The 23,195-nt window shown below is 39.9% G+C and overlaps 1 protein-coding gene and 1 non-coding gene across 2 annotated transcripts in view; one reads left to right on the top strand and one right to left on the bottom strand.

Moving 5' to 3' along the window:
• Positions 1 to 359: 359 nt before the first annotated feature.
• LOC143871329 (uncharacterized) overlaps positions 360 to 23,195 on the bottom strand; it is a 29,710-nt gene continuing 6,874 nt past the window's right edge. The window contains exons 2-7 of the mRNA XM_077376665.1: positions 16,687 to 16,829; positions 16,482 to 16,532; positions 3,194 to 3,415; positions 2,972 to 3,074; positions 1,150 to 1,496; positions 360 to 835 (exon numbers count right to left, since the gene is read on the bottom strand). Of these exons, the coding sequence (XP_077232780.1) occupies positions 681 to 835; positions 1,150 to 1,496; positions 2,972 to 3,074; positions 3,194 to 3,415; positions 16,482 to 16,532; positions 16,687 to 16,829 (1,021 nt within the window). The 3' untranslated portion in view covers positions 360 to 680. The remainder of the gene's footprint in view (positions 836 to 1,149; positions 1,497 to 2,971; positions 3,075 to 3,193; positions 3,416 to 16,481; positions 16,533 to 16,686; positions 16,830 to 23,195) is intronic.
• LOC143846222 (U6 spliceosomal RNA) lies at positions 15,482 to 15,585 on the top strand. The gene has a single exon (XR_013234706.1). It is a non-coding gene; the product is annotated as a U6 spliceosomal RNA (small nuclear RNA).

Here is a 23,195-nt window from a genome sequence, read left to right on the forward strand (position 1 = left end):
CCATAAAGGGGTTGGTGTTGGGTGAATTTCATTTTATTGGGAGAACAACTAGGTAGGTGGAAGTCTCCCTTGGGGTCAAGGCTAATGATCAATTTCATACCCATGCCCTAACATGTGACTTATATATGAGTGTCATTACATCAAGAAAATACCAAAAAACTCATATAGGGCAAACTAGAAATTACATTTTCATTTAGGGGCACTGCCCCGAAAACACCAATAGGAGTGTGGTGCTACTACACCCCCAACAAACTGACCACGCAGCTCTACTTGCGTGTGTCGCATACATTAGCCTACTTATGAATCATTGCCAGAATACAAGACTTCTACACGATATATATGTACAATCAAGACATTGATTTATAGAACACAGACACAACCCACATAATTTTATACCATACAACACAGAAATCTCATGCATGCTGTTTAGTTATTTTTGGCGGAACCCAAGGCAATTTTGCACAAAGCCAATCCGAGGCCCCACATTTATAGAGAGGAGCCACCTCATAGTATATGATATATAGTTGTCTTCATAAAGTTCAAAATGCATTTGACATTGATTTTCATGATTATCTGAAAGTGTTAGCATCTTCGATCTGGTGGCCCATAACATCAACGGCCCACATAACTCTGCTCAGCGTCAAAAGATGAATCAGTGTGTGGCCTGACCGGCGTCCATGTCACTCAGTTCTGTTATATGCTTCACAGTGCAGCTTTAGGTGATCTCTTCTTCCATGATCTCTTTCATTTTTAGAGTAAATCTTAAACTCCCAAACTTGGGGACCTTTCATAGTAATTGGAATTTCAGTACAGAGTGCCAACCCTTCCACTGTTCCTGCAATTTCAATACAGAGATAAGACCTAAAAGCAAACATCAAAATTTCCCTAACAAAAACTCTTAGCATAGAAGCTCCTAGTAGATACAAAATATTCAGCAACTTTTATCTATTGACTGTTCTGCAATTCAAAACCCGACTTTGAATTGCTTTATAAGAGACCCAAGCAGCAAAGGACTCTCCTCCTCACTATCAAAAGAGCTTTTTACCAGAGCCCAGATTTACAGCCCATGCCCAAAAGGGGTGGTTCAAATAGCTTGCTAGTAACATCAGGTGGAGGTGGGTGCATCTTTCCCATGAAGTACTACAAAACCTTTTTCTCCAAGAGATGATGGCTCATTAAAGCAGGTATTCCAAATGGATTCCACAAGCTGCCTCTCCTCGTGAGCAGCCTCGAGATCCTCGGGAGCCATCGAGCTGATACTGTCGATTCTGTCTTGAAGGATTTTCTTTAGTTTCTCACCCTCTTGGGCTAAACTGCGGATCCCTGCTGCCTTGTCCCGAGAAATCTCAAGAAGACATTCAAGTGCAGCTTGGCGAACTTCTGCATCGTCGCTGGAAGCCAGATGCATCATGATGTGAGGAAATCCAAGCTCGGTCACAACTCTGCAATCTGAACTGTTCTCTTGTAACAGGTATTGGATCAAGTTAAGTGCCCTCCTGAGGAACAGTTTACAACTTAGTATGAAATCATGGGTATAAAATCTAAGTCACAAATATTGTTCTCAGGAATTTCTCGGCAAGGGAAAATCTTGGGAGACATTTTATTTTTATTTTTTTAGGTTTATATTAGGAAAACGATAACAATAAAATTATTTAAAATATATAATTTAAGAAAACACATTAAATAAAAAATATCATAAAAATATCGCGAAATTATGGCGGTAAATGATTAAAACGAAAATATCGCTACAATTTTTTTTTTTAATCGTAGGATTATTTCAGGGTTTTATTGTTTTATCAAAATGTCGCAATAAAATCGCTATATTTTGAAGATATCGGATATATTTGTGAGATAGGTACAAATCAAGGAAAGCTAGACACTAACCAGTTCAGCGGCACAGAAAGTTGGCTAACATAAAAACTAAGGCCCTGTTTGTTTTGGCTTCTGAGAACCCATAGTGAGTCCAATATCAGTTCTGGACTCACAATCAGTTCTCAAAATCCAAAACAAACAGGCCAACGCCAATTAAACTGATTTCTGGGTGTACACTTGACAAGCATCCCATTTAGGCCCTGCTATGAAAACTGATAGGGAGTTAAAAACCAATTATTGGACTGAAAATCAAACGTGATTTTGAGTTCAATAACTGGTTTTGAACTCACAATCAGTTGTTATAATCTTAAATGAACAGGGCCACAGATTTTTGCAGTTCTGGAAACAATAGCAAGAATCCAATCTTGATAAGACTACTGTCACATATGGAGATCACCACCTGCAAGTGGAGTCACACCTGATTGGTTTCAGATTATGGTCCCACATGTAACAAACATCCAATCATGTTGGTTATAATAAACACTTCTGCTGAAGAATAGGTGCAAGTGAGCATGGTTTTAAATTTCGGCCTAAATCTGAAATTTCGGCCCAAAATTTCGGGTTTCAGTCGAGACCGAAACCGGAATCGGGTATACACGAAACGGTACAAAATTTCAACCAAAATTTCTGAAATTTCGTTTTCCCATAAATGAATTTCACCCAAAAAACTCAATTTTTTCCATTATTTAATACTTTCCCGAAATTTCGGCTCAAATTACCGAAATTTTGTATGAAATAAAAGATTATTTTATTTGATTTCGTAGGATTTCGGCCGAAATTTCAGTTTCAGTGAGGACCAAAACGCTTTCCGAAACCGAAATTTGAAACCATGCAAGTGAGTACACCGTATTATTCCTCATCTAAAAGATCTATTCGTTCAGGTTAAAACGTCCACTGCTCATTAAAAGATGAAACTTCTATGTACATGTCAATAAGAATATATAGATGCAAATCAGTGAGTTTTTTTTTAAAAGAAAAAATAGATGCTAATTCGGTGTTTTTCTCAACTCAGACAACTAAAGATTATAATCATGATTTTCCAACTAAGTATGAAAATAGGAAAATAATCTAATGGAAAAATTGATGGAGAGTTCCTTGCCTTTGAAGACTAGCATTTTTTGAACCCAATGCATCCCTCACTGCTTCATAACCATTTGCCAAACAAAATGCAGCAACGCCTGGTTTGTTGTGACGAATCAGAGCTGGTAAGTCACACACAGAAAAGCAATCCATCAAATTCCACCCTGACCACATCACCCTTCAGAATTTTAAAGCAATCCAAATAACAATTCTATGGAATAAAATGTTGTTATATATTTACAGGATAGTGCACCAAGTGCTTTTGTCCGGACGGTAGCATCAGGATCTGAAATGAGATTAGAAAGGAGAGTTTCTAAGCCATTTGCTTCCATAACAAGTTGTTGACTCCTTGGATTATTCTGCACAACGGTGACTAAAATCTCTGCAGCCTTTGCTCGAATGCCAGCATAGGAGTTTTTAAGGTAACCAATGAGAGGATCCAAGCCGCCAATTGAGTGGAGGGCTGTTGCAAATGTAAAAACAGTAATAAACCGCGAATTGAGTGAAGGTCTTTTGCTCATAAAAAAACCATCCATATAAAATGAGCAACTTCTGTTAACAGAGACAATTGCATTGATATATTTTAATATATACGGTTTCACGATTTAATTTTCTGATTGATAAAGATTATTATACATTTCCTGATCTAGTCCCCAAAGGAGCGCTTTTGCTTCAGCCTCATTTGAGTCGCAAACTCTCGTTTCCTGGGAATGAGGTCATAGATCTACCACTTGAATCGCGAAGAATGACACCTATTCTCGCCCGACCCGGATTACTTATGGAGTTCCTGTGAAAGTTTAGTTTCAGCCGTCCTTCTGGAGGAGGCGACCACTTAGGTGTGGCTTTGATCTTCATTTTCTTTTCTGTCATTACCGTTTGCTGCATTCTAAGCACTTCTCCCATCCTATACCTAGGCAAACATTTATCATTTCTCCCCACAAGAGTATCAATTTTAATATCTACCAAGACTTTTCCCCGGCTCTTCTTTATTTATTTGAATATCCAATTATTTTTTTCCTTCCAAATATGCCAAGGTATTACAAAGGAACTAGCCTCCAAATGCTTGACCCGTTTCTCCAAACGATCCATCACTCCAACTAAGCAAAATGTTCTTAATTGTTCTTTGTAGTACTGACACAAGTCTAAAGCTATTGATAATTTCCAGCCAAATTCGATATATGAAAGGACAATACACCATCAAGTGATAAGGTGGAGCTTTCTTTTTTTGAGGCGATCACACTTATTGATTTCTTACGTGCCAATGTCAAAGCAAATGCAACTCCCCTGGGAGGGGCAGCCGATTTCCAGATTTTGGCAGGCCTTGATGTTTTCCTATTCCTTGAGTTCAATCCGCAAACAAACAATCAACAGACAAATCCCCCTAAGGGTCTGGGATCCAAACCCCGCAGTCCAGAGAGTTAGGAGAATAATAATATGAATGTAATTGCCCAAGCAAAACTAGCTATCATGCAATCCTTCAAGTCACACCTAAGTCTAATGTTCTATATCCCCCCATCCACCCTCGTCCCCCTCACCAGGTAGATTTTGACCTCTCTATTGGTCAAAGTACAGTACTCTCCTAAACAAAGATCTACCCAAAACATAGTACCCTCCCCTTAACTCTAAATCTAACAAGAGGCTCATATAAGGTTTTAGAAACACACTGATGTAGGACCGGGAAGAGAAAGAGAAAAACGGGGAGAAAAGGAGAAGAAGAATAGAATAGGAGGAGAAGAATAGAAGAAGAGTAGGGGAAGAAGAAGACGAAATTAGGGGAGAAGATAAGAAGAAGTAGAAGAAGAGGGAAAGAATAGAAGGAGAATAGGGGAAGAGGAGAAGAGGAAAGAATTAGGGGAGAAGAGGAAAGAATTAGGGGAGAAGAGGAGATGAAAAACCTCTAGAGGGGAGAAGCTCTCAATTAATCTTTATTCATCAAAAGTTAATATTTCTCAATACAATGAGACCTATATATAGGCAATGGGATGGAAATAAAATTCCATGAAAAATAAAAGTCCTAACAACTAAAAACATGCAAATAAATATCCTAGAATCTAAATAACATGAAAATAAATTCCTAAATTAAATAAGATGGAAATATAAGTCCTAATGGGCAAATATGCCACTTATTGGACTACTATCTGCATCATTCTCCCCAGCTTGAAAAGAACTCGACCTCGAGTTCTAGTCCTCCTGGAGCAAATAAGTACATGACCCAATCAAGCAGTAGGAGTCGTAATCCTTCGAACTTTGGAATGCTATACAACGCTCGTGATGATTGTAAAAGTGGCATGGAACGCGAGCGTAGTAATACAGAAGAAATCATCCATGCAGAATCATAAAGACGCGAACCTCTCTTGACAATCAAACAAGCTGGGAAGATGGCAACGTACTCCTCCTGGATCGGCATGATAGCAGTAGGTAGTATCAAGCTATGACCATCCTCCAAAAGATCAACACCCGCTAGTATCTCATCAGGCTCAATGGAATCATCAATAAAAGCATCTGCTAGGGGAGTATCTGGCTCAATGCTGTCGACCAGTGTGATAAAATCCTCTGTCGGAATATCCACGGGAGACACAACACTGCCACGATGCTCATCTGTGTCAACACAAAGCTTGACAAGCTGCTCAACCGGCTCAGAGATAGGGCAATCCTCAACAATATGCTCTCGATCATCCGTCTCACGTAATGACTCATGATATGCGTCTAGAGCATAGATCCACTGTAGACATGCATCCTCATAATAGCAGTAGTAACAGTGTTCCAAATATCGATCGTCATACCCATAATAATGTGGAACATATGGCGAAGCCATTGAGGTCGGCGTCGATAAATGAAATCAAACGTATGATATATTTGTCATGTCAAATGGAACACAATGCCTGTCTCGGATCTCAAATCGGACTCCTGGATGGCTCGGATTGGGGTTCAGACCAAAATCGACGGATGCCAGAAGTTGTCCGTTGTAGTGCTTACACTTGTTGTTGACTGCTGAAAATAGGCTGGATATACTCGAAAAGTTGTCACGAACAACTTTAGTGGTAATGGTGAAACCCAATTTTGAGCGGAAATGGTCCGATTGAAGAGAGGGAAAATGAGATGGAAAGAGGAGAAAGAAAGTGGGAAGGGAGAGAGAGAAAAGAAAAGATTTTCTATTTCTCTTTTTTTTCCTTCTTTTTTTTTATTTTCTTTTTGTGGGGGGTGCCTAAAGGTAAAAACAGGTGAGTAAAACTGGCTTCTTAATGGAAAGGGGTGTCCACAGGAAACAAGGGGGTGTAGATAATATAGCTAAAAGGTAGGGGGTGCACAAAAGGACAAAGAAGTGGTTATAAAAGACTGAGAAAGGGTGGTCCAAGTAAAGAACGGGGGTGGTATTGTAGAAAGGGGTTATTAATATTCGTTGAAAAGGAAACAGATGGTGGCCAAGGGAAGAATGGGACTGTTTTTGTTACATTCCAAACTGAAATGCTGAATAGGTTCTTGCGAACCAGTCTTCTTGCTGCCTCGAGCTATGGTGTCTAAGTCTTCTTGCTGCCTCGAGCTATGGTGTCTTTTAAACACTGCTCAAAGAGGAGATTACGAGAGAGAAATAAAGAAAAAAATTGAAATAAGAGATGCTGAACTTCGATTATTCTCATTACGTATCACAGTGACTTCTTATATGCAAAAAGTCTCCCAAAACATGCCTTATTCTCCTATAAATTAGCAACAAAGCTTACCTTATTCTCTCCTACAAATTAGCTATAGAATCCTATTAGATAAATAAAAAGAAACTTATCAAACCATATGAATCATATCTCTAAAAAAATCTCCTAATTTCCTTCCCCAAGCCGTTTCTAAAAAAGGCACACATCAACCCACCCCCCTTGCAACGGCCTTGTCCTCAAGGCCAAACGTGGGACAATGAACGCCTTCTCCCTCATCATCGAATTCAAAACATTCCACCCAAAAATAATTGTTGGAACTTGCACCGATGGCCTGGATGAAATTTTTCATCACAGTTGTAACATAACCCACGATCTCTTCGATCTTTAGCTTCGGCAGGTGTGAGGCACTTGATGGGCGGAATCGAAGGATCCTTTATGGTGGTAGTCGGACCAGAAAGCAACATGCTTGGTCGCATCACCTGAAGTCGAATAGCCTCCTCGTCCTCTTGGAGCCTTGCTAAGTTGAAAACTTCAGGAAGTGTAACCAGTTTCATCTTCTGTACACCAACCCTTACTCGTCCTTGAGGCCGCTGATGAAAACCTCAATAAGATAGGATTCAGATAACCCTTTTACCTTGTTGGACAGCACCTGGAATTCCTTCTGATAATCCAAAACCGTGGAATCTTGGCATAGCTTAGACAATCGACCTGCATAATTTTCGCTACATGCGGGACCGAAACGGCCATCCATTGCTTCCACCATGTCATCCTATGTTGCCTCTGGCTTATAATCGGTATACCATTGGTACCATTCAAGTGCGTCACCTTCCATATTAAGAGCAGCCACCATTGGCCATCGCTCCGCTGGTACCTGATGGTACTTAAAATAATGCCTTGCCTTAAGGATCCATCCGTTTGGATTTTTTCCATCAAAGCGGGAAAAATCCAATCGCATCGACCTCGTTTGGATTCCTCCGTTGGTTCCGAAGGACTGGCCGTTGCCCCAGTCGCGCCACTACCCGAAGTTACGCTTCCTTGTGCTTGAGAGCGATCGATAGAGCCTTCTATGTCCTTAGGTGCTGGCTGCAACTTACTCAATTTTTCCAGGATCTCATGTAGCATTGCACCATGTCGCTCCGTTGTTTCTTTGAGCGTATCCCGAGAGGCTTGGAGTGCCCACACCCTCTCATCCATGTGAGATATTCTTGTTCCATCAGCCATCAGATCGCTCTGATACCAAGTTGTAACGTTCCAAACTGATTTTATGCTGAACAGGTCCTTGCGACCCAGTCTTCTTGCTGCCTCGAGCTATGGTGTCTTTTAAACACTGCTCAAAGAGGGGATTACAAGAGAGAAATAAAGAAAAAAACTGAAATAAGAGATACTGAACTTCGATTATTCTCATAACGCATCAGAATGACTTCTTATATACAAAAAGTCTCCCAAAACATGCCTTATTCCCTATAAATTAGCAACAAAGCTTACCTTATTCTCTCCTACAAATCAGCTATAGAATCCTATTAGATAAATAACCAAAAGAAACTTATCAAACCATACGAATCATATCTCTAAAAAAATCTCCTAATTTCCTTCCCCGAGCTGTTTCTAAAAAAGGCACACATCAGTTTTATTAACCAACTATTAAAATAAAGTAAGAGGATAAGGCAACTCACCGGACAAGTGGCAAATTACTCGACATAGAAGGATAGGCAAGTGGAGGTTGCTTGAAATGGTGAACTGAAAAATGGCAGAGGGCATTATTTCCTTAAATATACCACATCAGTATAGTTTCCCTCTTAATAGCTGATAGGAAAGAATTGCCCAACAAAAAAAATCTCTCGGAATTACCTTTCTTGCAATCCGAATACTGCTAAAAGTGTCAAGTGGACACGTGACTGCCTTTTCCCTTTTTTGTGATAACTTGCTAGGCAAGTTATTCTCCTTCCAAGGAAAACAAAGAAACCCTTATCTATGGTAACTTCCCCTTTTCTTTTCTTTTTTTTTATGGTAACCAGATACCCAATAAATAAAGGAGGTCTGCCGTGTGCCACTCTTGTTACCTACTACTGTACGTTTCCAGGTATAGTAACAGATTACCAAGAAACCATGATATATGGCAAGTGACAAGGTAACAGATAAGTGGAAGGTCCTAAAGAGTCGTGCTAGTGAAGGAGACCACGGTGAAGGACGCACAGATGCGACACCGCAGAAAACAGCAGAACTCCAGAAAATTTGCGCGGAGGAGGGTGGGAAGGGTAGGTACGATAGGTTTTTTTGAACTACGGTTTTCTTGGTTTTTTATTTTCAGATATTGGTTGGATAAAATCTGGGAAAAAAAAAGGTGCTGGTGATGGGTTTTAGGTGATGGAACTTGAAGGATAAGTTAGATGTGCAGGGAATCTAATAACTCTAATAGGGTTGGTTTAGGTGTAGTGATGGGTCCTGATGAAAGAAAAGAAAGGGGATGGAGAACGGTGGGTTTGGGAGGGGTGGTTCGGCTGAAAATAAAAGTTGTTGGCCGATAAAGGTGTTGTAATGGACTGAAAAAATCTGTGGAAAGTAGGTGCTGTTGGGTAGTTTTAGAGAAGGAATTTGGGGCTGAGTTTAGAAGAAGAAAATACCTTTAGGGCTAAGAGTAAGAATTGATGGTTATTCGCTTCGGAGGCTTGGATCTTTCGCTCTGATACCAAATTTGATGTAGGACCGGGAAGAGAAATAGAAGAACAAGGAGAAAAGGAGAAGAAGAATAGAATAGGAGGAGAAGAATAGAAGAAGAGTAGGGGAAGAAGAAGATGAAATTAGGGGAGAAGAGAAGAGAAGAAGAAGTAGAAGAAGAGGGAAAGAATAGAAGGAGAATAGAGGAAGAGGAGAAGAGGAGAAGAGGAAAGAATTAGGGGAGAAGAGGAGAAGAAAAACCTGTAGAGGGGAGAAGCTCTCAATTAATCTTTATTCATCAAAAGTTAATAATTCTTAATACAATGAGGCCTATATATAGACAATGGAATGGAAATAAAATTCCATGGAGAATAAAAGTCCTAACAACTAAAAACATGGAAATAAATATCCTAGAATCTAAATAACATGAAAAAAAATTCCTAAACTAAATAACAAGGAAATATAAATCCTAATGGGCAAATATGCCACTTATTGGACAACTATCTGCATCACACACACATGGACTTCCATGCACCCAAACATTTTCCTAACAATGGGTCCCTAACCCACGCACCCCAAACACGCGGAAAAAAACTGCCCATTTTTTCCCCAATGATATTATGCCATAGTACCTCCTTTTCTTCACCTCCCCAGCTACTTCCCTAATAATGCCTTTTCATTCAGCCTTAATTTTCTAATCCCTATTACCCCATCAGTCTTTAACTTGCATGCCTTTTTCCATAAAAAGTCTCTTTGCAACTTCTCCACTTTTTACGCCACTTTTGACTGTATTTTGTATAGGGGACATGAAATACACCGACAAAGTCGCTAGATAGCCTAGATCCTCTTTTATGAGTGTGTTAACGTGTTATCCGAGACCATAACGCCGCTACCTTAGGACGGGGTAGCGGATTAGTCATGCGGCAGGGTACCAGACAGATATGAAAAAGAAAAGAAAAAAAATAAGATTGGGGGAAAAAGCCAGAGTACCCGGGGTTAAGCCGTCACATGATGCTTGCATACCACACACTGAGCACGTTCATGCATAGATATTTTTTATTTACGTTATGTTTGTCCGTTATCCTCTATATTGTCTCTTGTTACCTTTTTTATATTGACATGATCCTTTACCTTGCGCAGTTATTCAACTATATTGTTTGTTTATACTCAATCCAGTCGCTGAGTGATTGTGCTCTAACATAGTTTACTCCACAGGACTTGCGACCATGGATGATGGAGCCTTTGCCAATGAGGAGGCCTAAATTAAAAGGGTGTGCAAGAGCGAGGACACAGTCGGTTGTAGTTAGTGGAATGCCCTTGTAGTTTCGACGGGAGGCCTGCCTTGGTCCTTAAGTTAATCAATCTTGCTAAATTCTCTAATAATTGTTGTTGATTATTAAACAGATAATTGTTGTTATTTAAAATCAATTTGATTGGAGTTCTTAATTATAACTAGTGAAGTTTATTTTGTCCCTTTTGGTGGTAGCAATTCGGATTTTGGGATTTAAAAACAATATTGTCCAAAAATCCGGTTCATTACATTAACGACCACATTGTAGCCGTATCCCTAAGTGCTTCTTGTACCCTTGGAGGAGCTTCTTCCTCAAGGGCACGAGTGTGAAACTATGTCCTGCTCTTCAGAAAGTGAGGAAATCCTGCCTCTACAGTCAAGTGTCTTTTCAGTAGTAAGGGGCCCAATTTATTCAACAAGTCTGTTCATAAGCATTGAAGATCCTCGATTCCGGAGGATTACACTCGCCCTATTAGGTAGGTTGTTGGTGTGCTAAACAAGACCAATAACCTGATCAAGAGCCTTCTAATGAGTTGGCTATGTTGAATCAATAGGAGTATGACCGCGAGTGTTATGAGCGGAAATTGAGTGCCAAATTTGATCAACCTCAAAACGAAAGATTCATGGATTCGCCAATATACTTTAATCAATTCTCAAATTTTAACTTTATAAATAATAAGATGGCTATAACAAATGATAAATTGAAATTTTAAATAGGTTACATAAATATAATGTCATATTTTCATTAAAAAAACTTACAATTAGGATTGATAAAACTCGAAACATGCGGTAATTGTGAAGTTGTGGTAGTAGCATTCATGAACAAAAAACATATAAAAGAGATCTAGAAGTGTCAACAAGAATCCTAAAGTATTGGAATCTGACACGTGTCCGACATGGGCACTTTGCCCACTCAGAAGAATCTGTGTAGCTATGAGCTTTGGATTCATATGGATGATTCTTTGGGACCTCATACATTTTGTGACGTGAGAGATATGGATGGAGAGAAAAGCACAAACCTTAGAGGATAGACATTCTTTTTTCTTTTTCTTTTTTTGAAATTGGATAGACATTCTTTGCATCAATTGCCATGGAAAATAAGATTTAATGGGGCAAATTGGGCAAGATATCACAAAGCACTTTGGGGTTTTTTTCTGGACAGCATTCTTAGGAAATGGAAGACTATCATGATAGGCAGACTCCATAGGATGAAGGTGGTATCCAAGTGGGCCCTCCCCCCAATACTCACAAACTTAACCTTGAAGATTGCACTTTTGGCAATCCGCAGCTTGGAGGAGTTTTTCAGAATTCTTCTGGTATTGGAGGAGTTTTTAAGAATTCTAATGGCAACATCACTTTCTCTTTTCTAGCCCGATTGGTCTTGCAGATTCGACTTAAGCCGAGGTTAGGGATCTCCATTTTTGGGTTTAAGAATCTTCTACGATAAGATGGATGACACTATTGAGATCAAAGGGGAATCCTTTTTTTTTTTTTTTGAATGGTAACAATTTCATTCAACAAAAAGGAAGACCGAGATGGTCCACCTCGAAACCGACACCGAAACCGAAATTTAAAACCTTGTTCTTTGTCTTTTTAGTCTCCTGGAAGGGACTCAAAAGAGGTTTTTATCATCTTTCTCCCGGATCCCGCTAGAGAAAGGACTTCTTCCTTTTGAGTCTCCTGAAAGAGACTCAAAAGAGGTCTTTATCATCTTTCTCCCGGTTCCCGCTAGAGAAAGGTCTTCTTCCTTTTGAGTCTCCTAGAAGAGACTCAAAAGTACTTCCCTCCTTTTTAGACGATGGCTGCAAAAAATGGAAAGAGAACTGTTAGTTCTGGAAATATTTACCTTTCCTTTCTTTATTTCCTTGCTTCTTTTGCTCTACTCTTCTTTTGCGTAACCTTTTTTTTTCTAAAGGATCGGATCACCAAAGGGTTCACAGGGTCTCTTAAGTCATATTTTTGACTTTTTAGTAAAGGGTCCTCTCAAAATAGAAACGCCTTTGAATCATCAGTTTGAGTCAACCCCCGAAAGTGTTTGTTTGACCAAACCGTTACTATTGGATTCAACTTGAGTTCCGGATAAGTTTACCAAATGAATCTGTTGATGAATATTTTGGATTATCGTATCACCCGTCTTGGATTTTGAGCAACTTAATTAGTGAGGATGGCATTGATGTGGGTGTATGGCTCCTTGTACTTCAAAATGATACCCAAACCGGTTGCCTCGCTTACTGTCATCTGTTCTTGGTGTCACTGGCTGCTGTCCAATTTGCAGTTGGCTGCTACCGCCATGTCATGACTAATTTTTGGGGCTGCATCCCATCGCCGGACGAAGCTATAGCACACATGTCTAGCTGAATCTTCTGTAATGGCATTTACTGCCCTTGTTGCCAGAGACTTGACCTGCCCTCGCTATCACAGCTTCGGCTTTTGATGGCTTCGCTACTATGCTATCTGATATGTTGGTGTCTTCTGATGATTATCAGAACCATTGAGAACTTGTGAGGGACTAGTGGAGACATATTCCAAGGGGGTATTCTCATATATTTGCAAGACCAGGGAATTCAATCCCACGAAAAGAATTGCAGACATAATAACAAGGAGAGGGAGAACAAAAGAGGAAGGGAAAATATGGGTTTTGGAGGACAGCAAAGATTCTCATACAAGAGGGGGGGGGAGAGAGAGAGAGAGAGAGAGAGGCTTTCCTCTTCTTCCTAGCTCCATATATATCTCTAGGAACCCCTCTCTTTTTGTGACCAACAGCACCCTTTCTTCTTCTCCCCAACAACACCTTCCAGTCCTCTCTATCTCCAGGAACTCCTCCCCTTAAGCTTCAAAGAGAAGCAGCAACTTGAGCTTCTGTTTTTCTTATAAGGAGTGGTGTGTGGTTGTATAACTACCCCACGTATTTCTTTTGCTTTTTTGTTATTTAAATGTATTTAGGATCTCTACTTGGAGAAAGACAGTGAGACATGTTTTATTCCAATTCCTTTCCCATATAAGATCGGCTACAGGTGGATTTGTTACTCTTTCCTCCCACCACTCATATCCCATGTGTAGAAGTATAAGTAAGAAATTTCTACTTGGCTTCTTATTTAAGTGGGGTGGTTTCTTAGTCGGTGGTTATGCAAACCACCCATGTCACCTCTCTTCACGTGGGAACAGTTCTTGTATTCATTTAAATTTGATCATATTGGTTTCCTTTAATCAAACCTAATATAACATGCACATGCCAGTATGCTAAAAGAGCACAGCTCATTCCATTGAGGAACTACTGCATATTAAGGAAACCACTATAGATTAGATAGCTGGGATCATCCAATGCGTATGATTTTTTGGGCCACAACCTATTTAAATTGTGGCCCATCAAGTGGATTGCTTGGATCATCCTATGTGTGGCCCGTGAACTGCATATTAAGGAAAACTCTTATAGAACAGAGGGTTGGGATCATCCGATGGATATGATTTTTTGGGCCACAACCTATTTACGTTGTGGCCCATCAAATGGATGGCTTGGATCATCCTGTGTGAGGTGTGGCCTATACATTACTCTCTCTTTTTTTTGAAAAATATTGGAGAATACATGCTTACACTATATAAATTCTCCATGGCAATTACTGTGTGGGTCCACTTTCGCCACCCACTTTTACCTTGTATATGTGGCTTTTGCCACGTATACGTGATCAGCTCCGTTGATTTAAATGGTAACAGTAAGCGTGGCCCAAAACCATTAAGATTATTTTTTATCAGATGATCCTAGGCCATTGATCCAATAAAAGATAAGCCGTTGGATTTTGTAGTTCTTTAATATGATGCTTATATGATCGACCGCGTCGATCACATCTAGATGATTTAAGTGAGAGCCCACTTGTGCCACATATATGTGATCAGATCCGTTGATCCAAATGGCAACCTCATGTACGGCTAAAATCCATTGAGATGGCCTTCATCGTATGATCATCAATTTAGCCCATTTCAAGGCTCCGCGATCAATGGTCTTGATCGAACTTAAAAACACTCATGCCGAACCATAGAATTGATAGCCACCATTTATTATGCCATGGCCAGAAATTTCCGATCACATCTACCGCTAATAAAATTTCGATGTCAACAAACTCCAATCCTGACTTTTCCACACCATCTTTGGTGAGCTTATCCGCTACTTCATTAGCAGATCTTCTGACATGTCTGAAGACTACAGAAGACCCATGCACGCGATCGAAAATCTCATAAAAAAAGGGAGCGTATCGCCATGGAGGAATAGCTGAACCACAGAGCCGCCTGATAACATTCTTGGAATCTCCCTCCACAATCATCTTACCCAAACAAACACAATCCATCAATTTAATTCCTTGATGAATTGCCCTGACTTCCACTTCGCTAGAATCCGCCACGCCAATAGGACCAGAGAAAGACCAACGAACTCCTATAATGTTACTTTGCAAGCTAAGGGCAAATAACAAAGGCCCATGGAGTTTAGCCATTTTTTGGATCAGATAAGAGAATTGCAGAGGAAGAAGCTTTTCTTTGTTCATAAATGAGGCAGTACCAGTAATTTGGCCGACCCTTTTGCCAAATTGGGCACTTTGAGGGATTCTTATATTTTGGTTGCTCTTTGCTCACTGATTTGACGTTTTTATCCTTCCTTTTGATATGTGTAAAAAAAAAAATCTGCTGTTGACTGTCAATTCTCTTCAATTCAAGTTTCATAAGCAGTTAAGCTTGATTCAAGTAGACCCTAATTAGATTTGGTCATACGAGCCATTACCCCAGATATAACAAGAGAAAAATACCATGAAACAATGAAGAGTGAAAAATATGGATATAAGTCACATCTTTACTTGAAGCCTAAAGCACTGACAAAATCACAAGACCCGAAACTGATACAGCCAATGCACTCTATTGGTCCAACATAACTGACTCGAGACCGATACAAATGCATTTTTTTCAGATACCGATAAAATTGGAACGATCCAGAGAAGATTAGCATGGCCCCTGCGTAAGGATGACATGCACAAAAATCATATTGAACCCTTAAAAAACTGATAATATCCTATCGGACAATAGTGTTCCTTGATGGGAAGGCATCATAGCTAACATTCAAAAAAAAAAAAAGGGAAAGCATCATAGCCTTGACGAGTCTTAAGAAATGAAGTTCATATCTAACCATGCACAAGTATTCAATCAATCTCCCAAGAAGGTATACACATACAAGAAACTAGCAAAACCAATGATGTCATTAGTCAAATACTCAATTGAGTTTTGAGTCAATTCAAACTCATACTTCCAAAATATCTGAGAAGAGTTTCAAATTCTTATTCATATAGCGAAACACAAGCATGGCCACAATGCTAATGAACAGCGTATGAGTTATGGCGACCACTTAAAAGTAGATGAGAAGTCACATATATGGTTATATACCTCTCTATAAGTAGTGCCCCAAAGACAAACATAAAAAAAATTACTAAAAGACGCTAAGGCCAACCTTATATAGAACCAACAATCTTCATAACATGTTGAGGTGCACTAAACTAAATACTACCATCCTTGCCCCATGTTCATATACTAGTTGAATGTGACCTTAAGTGTAATGGTTATTTTATAGCAATGCTATGATCTTTTCAAGATTGTACGTAGGATGCTCCATTGTGACCTGGTGGTCACGTGTTCGAGTCACAGAAACAGCCTCTCTGCAAAGCAGGGGTAAGGCTGCTGCGTACATCTAGCCCTCCCCAGACCCCGCAATGGCGGGAGCCTCGTGCACTGAGCCGCCCTTTTTTTTTTAATGTATGATGCATGCTAAAATATGGCACAAGGGACCATTGTCTAACATAACTGAAGAACTATAACAAAAACAGCCACTACTGTCTTTCATTCCTCGAAGTCACCTTATCAAAATTATGGGTAAAATAATTAAGCAAACCAAAAAAACTTACCATTGGCCATGTCAATAGACTCCACATGCTCTTGTAGCTCATCCAACATGTCTGCACAATTGATATATCCACTGGCTTGGTAAATGACTGAATGTTATTAAAAGAAAATGAAAAAAAAAAAGGAAAAGAAAGAAACTGAAAAAACTAACACAGTAATATAGATCACCAAAAAAACTACATGTTAATCTAGATCAGATGAAATTACCTTCAAGATCTCCTGAAGTGACACCTTGAGCCTCCAAGACTTGCATTGGAGTTTGCATAACCTGAGTTATCTCCTTCATCCGCTTTATAACATCAACAGTTTGGTCTTCCATGGCTTCCACGAACCATTTTCGGTCCTCCTCACTAAGAAATAGGAAAAAAAAATCCAAATTTACGAGTCTAGTAGTAGGTCATACTTTTCAAAGCACAAACACAATTGATGACAATGAAATGATTTCCAGATTATAAATCCAATTATTGTTCAACCATTTAGCCGTATGTCTAAACTCTAAACAACTTAAGAGAAAGGCCTCCCATACTAGACCATGACAAATAAATTATGTAACAATAAACTATATTGCTTTAGTGGGGCATATCCTATGATATCTAGATAGAAATACAAATCCAAGACACATTCATATACAAGTATTCCATAGCATGAATAAGACACAAGATGTACATTAATAAAGTTTGAAAACTTAAATAGATCTAACTTCAAAAGGAAAACTACTAAATATGGGGATTGCAGCATCTAAAAAACTTCCACTGAAAATGTACATTTCAAATATGCAACTCTAACAAACAATAAGCATGATCTTCAATTCAACAACAGTTCCCCATATTTAATGCATGAAAGTTGATTCCACAAACAAAAGTATCACAAAACATTAAAAAATGAGTATCAATATTACATCATTTCAGACAGGATACGTTGGGGTTATTAAAGTGCCACTACCATAGGACATAGCTCAGAATGACCAATAATAAGTCGGCCAAGCACTTAAAGTTGCTTCTTGTTTCAATGCTTAGTATGTCAACAAGTAAGAATTGAGCATCAAAGACCAATATGGAAGTTCGAACCTCTTCCCATTCTAGAGTGAAAGTGGGAACATATCACCATGGACTTTGGGACATGCTTGTCTCGGACACCCAAGAAAAACTTTCATTTGGGTAATTGTAGATAGACTGACGAAATCGGTGCATTGCTTAGCCTATAGGGTTGACGCGTCTTTGGAGCAGATGGCAGAAAAAAATATAAAAGAGATTGTGAGATTGTAAGGGGTTCTAGTTTCCATTCTGTTTGACAGAGATCATAGGTTCATATCTCAATTCTAGGGGAGCTTGCATAGAGCTATGGGAACCAGGTTAAGTTTTAATACTGCATATCACCCTCAGACTAACGGCCAACTTGAGAGGACTACTCAGATCCTTCAGGATATGTTGAGGGCTTCTGACTTTGATTTCAAGGGTGATTGGAATAAACAGTTGCCTCTTATAGAGTTTACATATAACAATAGCTATCAGATGGCCCCATATGAGGCTGTGTGTGCAAAAAAATGTAGGTCTCTTATTTGTTGGGACGACATTGGTGCGAGGAAGTTATTGGGGCCTGATATCGTGCAACGCGCAGAGGAAAAGGTTTGACTAATTAGAGAACGCCTCCATACAGCTCAGAGTAAGCAAAAGAGCTATGCAAATAGTAGGAGGAACTAGATTTTTAGCCAGGTGATCACGTGTTTCTCAAGGCTTCTCCCACTAAGGGAGTAGAGAGGTTTGGAATTCAGGGTAAATTGAGTCCCAAGTATGTTGGAGATCATTCCAAATTTTGGAGAGGATAGGGGGCAGTGGCCTAGAGAGTTGCTCTACCGCCCGGATTAGGAGGTGTACATAACGTATTCCACGTTGTCTATGCTAAGGAAATATGTTCCAGACCCTGACCATGTAGTGGAGGTTGTTCCTTTACGGCTCGACGACAATCTCACTTCTGAGGAACAACCAGTGTGTACAGCAGGTTCTGAGGAGGCTCATCATCCCTTATATTAAGGCTCAATGGAAGAACCATTCTGAGAGAGAAGCCACTTGGGAGCTCGAAGATGAAGTGAAGGAAAAGTACGCACAACTCTTTGAACCCACCGGTAGTTGTCAACCCTTGACTCGACTCGTGACTCGATTTCTTAATTTTATGACTCGTGACTCGACTCGACTCGTGACTAGTAAGAGTTTTTGAAAAGAGTAGAACTGTAGTTGAAAAAAATATCATTATATCTCAAAAGATGAAACATATAAAAAAAATATAACCCAATTCCACATAGATAAAGCACTAAGCCAAAAATATCCATCTATCCATCCATAATATATACTAAGCACGCAACTTTCCAAATGTCATTCACCTTTTCCAGAAAAAGTTTTTCCTGTAAAGTATTTTCCATTACATCATGTTTTGATCTTTTGATGGGGTGGGTGGAGCCCATATTCTATACACAAGAATAGCATGCGTAGGGTCCACTATTTTACCCTTGATCCAATGAGCCCATCAACTCTATCCAAACCCATGCATACACCATATGACCAACTTTTTTTTTTGAATGGTCTAGACTAATTATTTAACACCTCATGCTATGATGGGGTGGGGTCCAATATTTAATGACCATGCCTAGGATTGGTGGGGCCTACCATTTTACCCCTAATGTTATTGACAAGGTGGTGTCCACCATCCCTACCCAAACCTATGCATTTGACTGGAGCCCGCCATTTTACATCTCATGTTTTGATGGCATGGGGCCCACCATTTTACTAGTAAATAACTACATGCTTGTAACTTACAAAAATAATTAAGTTTTAAGTTCCTACTTCCAAGTTTTCAACCATCAAAGCAAGAAAGCTCAGGCCCAACGACTCGATTCGACTCGTAAGAAATAGTTTATTTACTCGACTCGAAGCGACTCGTAAGAGTCACCAGGCGACTCGCATGGGCGACTCGACTCGACTCGAGAGTTGACTCGTAGGACTCGTAGGACTCGTAAGAGTTTGACAACTTATGCCGGTATGTAAATTTCGAGGACGAAATTATTTTAAAGGAGGGCAGATGTAACTCCTAAGCCCGTTAACCATTTTTCTTTTTTAAATATCGTTTTGATTAGCAATGACTTAATCGTTTAGAGTTTGTTTTGGTCTCTTATTTTGTTTGGCGTGTGAGAGAGTGAGAGAGATTTTAGGGAGTTTATTAGGATATGTTTAAGAAATTTAGGGCATTGAGAGGCGTTTGGATTTTTCCCATCGCTTGATTTTTAGGAAGTTTCCTTAGCTTTATCAGTTTTGTTAAGGTCTGGACGTGTGAAAGAGAATCTCTAGGATCCGATTTAGTTGTTTTGCAATCATTTTATGTGTGCCTAACCTTTAGGGAGTTATTTTGGTTTAAGTCAGTTTTTGTTTGGATGTTTGGTCGTCAAAGGTGGGTGAGAAAAACAGACGTCAAATGAGGAGTTGCTAATGGAAATAGAATTCTATTCTTATTAGAATAGAATTCCTATGGTAAGTGGACGTCCAGAGGGTTCTTTTGTCCTTGGTTTCTTATAATGAGGTCTTTGTTTATAAATACCCCCTTATGGTGGAGAAGTAAGCATTCTTTATCTAAGTTAAACTCTCTTGTGAAGGTGTGTAATTGTGTGGAAGAGCCCAGCCTAGAACTGACTGTTCTAGATCAGTTTTATCTCCTTACCTGTTGAATACAAGCTTCATTTATCGTTAGATTCAAGTTCAACAAGAACAGTCCCGAAGTGTTCGTTTGAGATTTGTTCCTACTCCATAAATTCAGCGTACCCAAGTCACCAATTTGCTGCCCAAGTCGGAGTCGTAGGCTGCACTCCCTGTTTCCATTAACCTTCGGTGTTTCATCCGTGGATCAATATTTTTGCACCTCCTATCATCCAACTAATAGCAGCTGCTGGTCGTGAACCAGAAATATTAGTAAATCTAACCTACTGTAGCACCCTTGATCCCATCACTTAAACTATCCTTGCAACCCCTTAGCACAAGAAATTTTAGTTGACCTTGGGCTATTTCTCACCATCTAATTCATATCGTCACCGCATCTAAATCCTTTTCCCTACTAAAACTCATTCCCATCTCCCTCCTCCCTTCTTTTAAGAGAACAATTAAAGGGTTTTGTTTGATGTAAGTAACCTACCTTGTACCGGTATTTTATCCTTGGTAATAGATGCGTTTATTTTAGATTAATTATTTAAACATTTTTTTTTAAAAATTGACAATTTTATTGAATATTGGCTGGGACAAGTTGTCCCCTCCATATCACAAAAAGGATTCAAGATCCAATAGCTATCCTGTTAAATATTTACAAAGGTCTTACAACTAACATTTCCTCTCTCAAAACTCCCATTTTAGCTAACTGATCCGCTTCCTCGTTTGCCGATCTCCACCGGTGCTCAATTCTAGGGTTCGGTAACCTTATCAAGTCAAGAGTTTCCACTATTGCATCCTAAAGGCGCCAGGATCCCTTTGAAATACCCGAAGCACAGCCCACCGCGTTAGTCGAGTCCCCTTCTAGTATAATAGGTCCCAATTTATTCTCATATGCCCATCGTAACCCAAAAAGAAGAGCCTTGATTTTTGCTTCATTCGCGTCACTTGTCCCAGCCGGGCCCAAGAAAGGCATAATAGTGATTTGTTGATCATCTGATTAAACCCCCAATTCCTGCCTTACCCGGATTTCCTATCGAACTCCCATCAAAATTAAGTTTAAACCACCCACCTAGTGGAGCCATCCATTTTGGTTTAGGCTTGGTTCGGATCGCTCTATCCCAAATAATTGCCCACGAATTCCTTCTCAGATCTCCTACCCCGCAGGGTAGTTTCTTTTTACTCTTGGCCCATGAAATTAGTTCAACCTTAATATCTGTCGCCAATTGCCCCAAAGACCTCTTTTGATCTTCAAAAATGCGCCTGTTTCTTTCCTTCCAAATGTTCCAGACTATATGTAGGGGAAAGAGGACCATAATAATTTGCCTGTTTCCCCAAATGGGCCATCTGGCCAGTTGATCAAGAGTGAACAGATTGAATTCGGACATACCCAGTGCATTCCAAAGGCAGCAATTGCCCTTAGCCATAGTTGGGAAGAGAAAGGACAGTGCAGCATCAAATGGTCCAACGTTTCTTCATCTTGGTGACAAAGGACGCAAATACTTGCTAGGCTAAAATGTCTTTTTTAAGTCGATTGCAAGTATTTATTTTCTCGTGCACCAATGTCCACCCAAAGGCCACTACTCATGGTGGAGCCAGCGATCTCCAAATGCGCCTCTTGTCCGATTCCTGACTTGATTTAGTTCCGCAAAGAGTGACCTAACCGAGAACTCACCATTTGGCTCCGGTGCCCAAATTCGTTCATCTCATCCTTAAGATTTCTTCGTAAACGAATGTCCCAAAACGCTTTTCCAAACTGACCTTCTCGAATCAGGTAGTCCGCCACCGATGCCTCTGATTTCACCGCGATCCGAAATAACCTCGGATATTCTACAGAGAACGGCAATTTACCACACCAAAGGTCTTGCCAAAATCTAACCTCCGTACCCATCCCCACTCTATATAGAATTTTTTGGTCAAATTCATCCTTGATTAAGCAAATAGATTTCCAAGAGCCCGATCCCCTTTCACTTACAGGTTTCTTAACGTTCCAATCTCCCCATTCCGTTCCATGTTTAGAACCAATCACACAATGCCAGAGAGCCTTCTTTTCCTTTCCATATCGCCAGAGCCATTTTCCTAATAAGGATTTGTTACGGAGTCTTACCTTCCCGATGCCTAAACCTCCATCCTTTTTTGTTCTGATCACAGTGTCCCAATTCATTAGATGCCTCAATTTCCTGGACTCCCCATTACCGTCCCAGAGAAAGTCCCGTTGTAATTTTTCAATCCTCAAAGCTACCTTTACTGGAATTTTGAAGAGCGACATGAAATACACCAGCATGTTAGCTAGTGCTACTTTTATCAACGTAATTCTTCCCCAGTGACAGGGTCCCATTGCGATGCTGACGGGATACCAAAACCCAGTGGCAGACCTAAGTATGTCATTGGGAAGGTTCCTGCAATACAGCCTATTGTTCCCCGCCATATTCTGAACCGTCTGTTGATCCATATTGACGCCCAAGAGCATACTTTTAGCAAAGTTAATTTTAAGACCCGATAAGGCCTCAAATCACTTGAATATTCTTATTATGTTAGGAATAGCCAGGGCATTATTTTTCAGGAAGACAAAAGTATCATCCGCAAATTGTAGGTGTGTGATCTTGTCAGCTTTAGGCCCTGCTGATAAGCCCCGGATCAACCATGAATTACCAGCCTTGATCAGCATTAGGCTAAGAACCTCCACCACCATGATAAAAAGGTAAGGAGCTAAGGGGTCACCTCGACAAAAGACCCCTAGAACTCTTAAAGTAGCCGTCCGCCGACCCATTGATGAGTATTGAGAAGTTGTTATTAGATATTACTGATTTCGTCCATTTTCTCCATCTTGGTCCAAACCCCATCCGTTCTTGAATGGAATCCACAGCTTCCCAATCAACGTGGTCGTAGGCTTTTTCAATGTCAATCTTAAATATCATGCTAGAATCGCCACTTCTGTTGACCGAGTCTATTGTCTCATTAGCTATCAAGACTCCATCAAGAATTTGTCTCGAATCCACGAAGGCACCTCGAAAATGGGAAATAATACTCCCC

The sequence above is a fragment of the Tasmannia lanceolata genome, unplaced genomic scaffold (genome assembly GCF_043159265.1).
Source record: "Tasmannia lanceolata isolate RefF3 unplaced genomic scaffold, GAP_Taslan_0.1 ptg000002l, whole genome shotgun sequence".
NCBI classification, from domain to species: domain Eukaryota; kingdom Viridiplantae; phylum Streptophyta; class Magnoliopsida; order Canellales; family Winteraceae; genus Tasmannia; species Tasmannia lanceolata.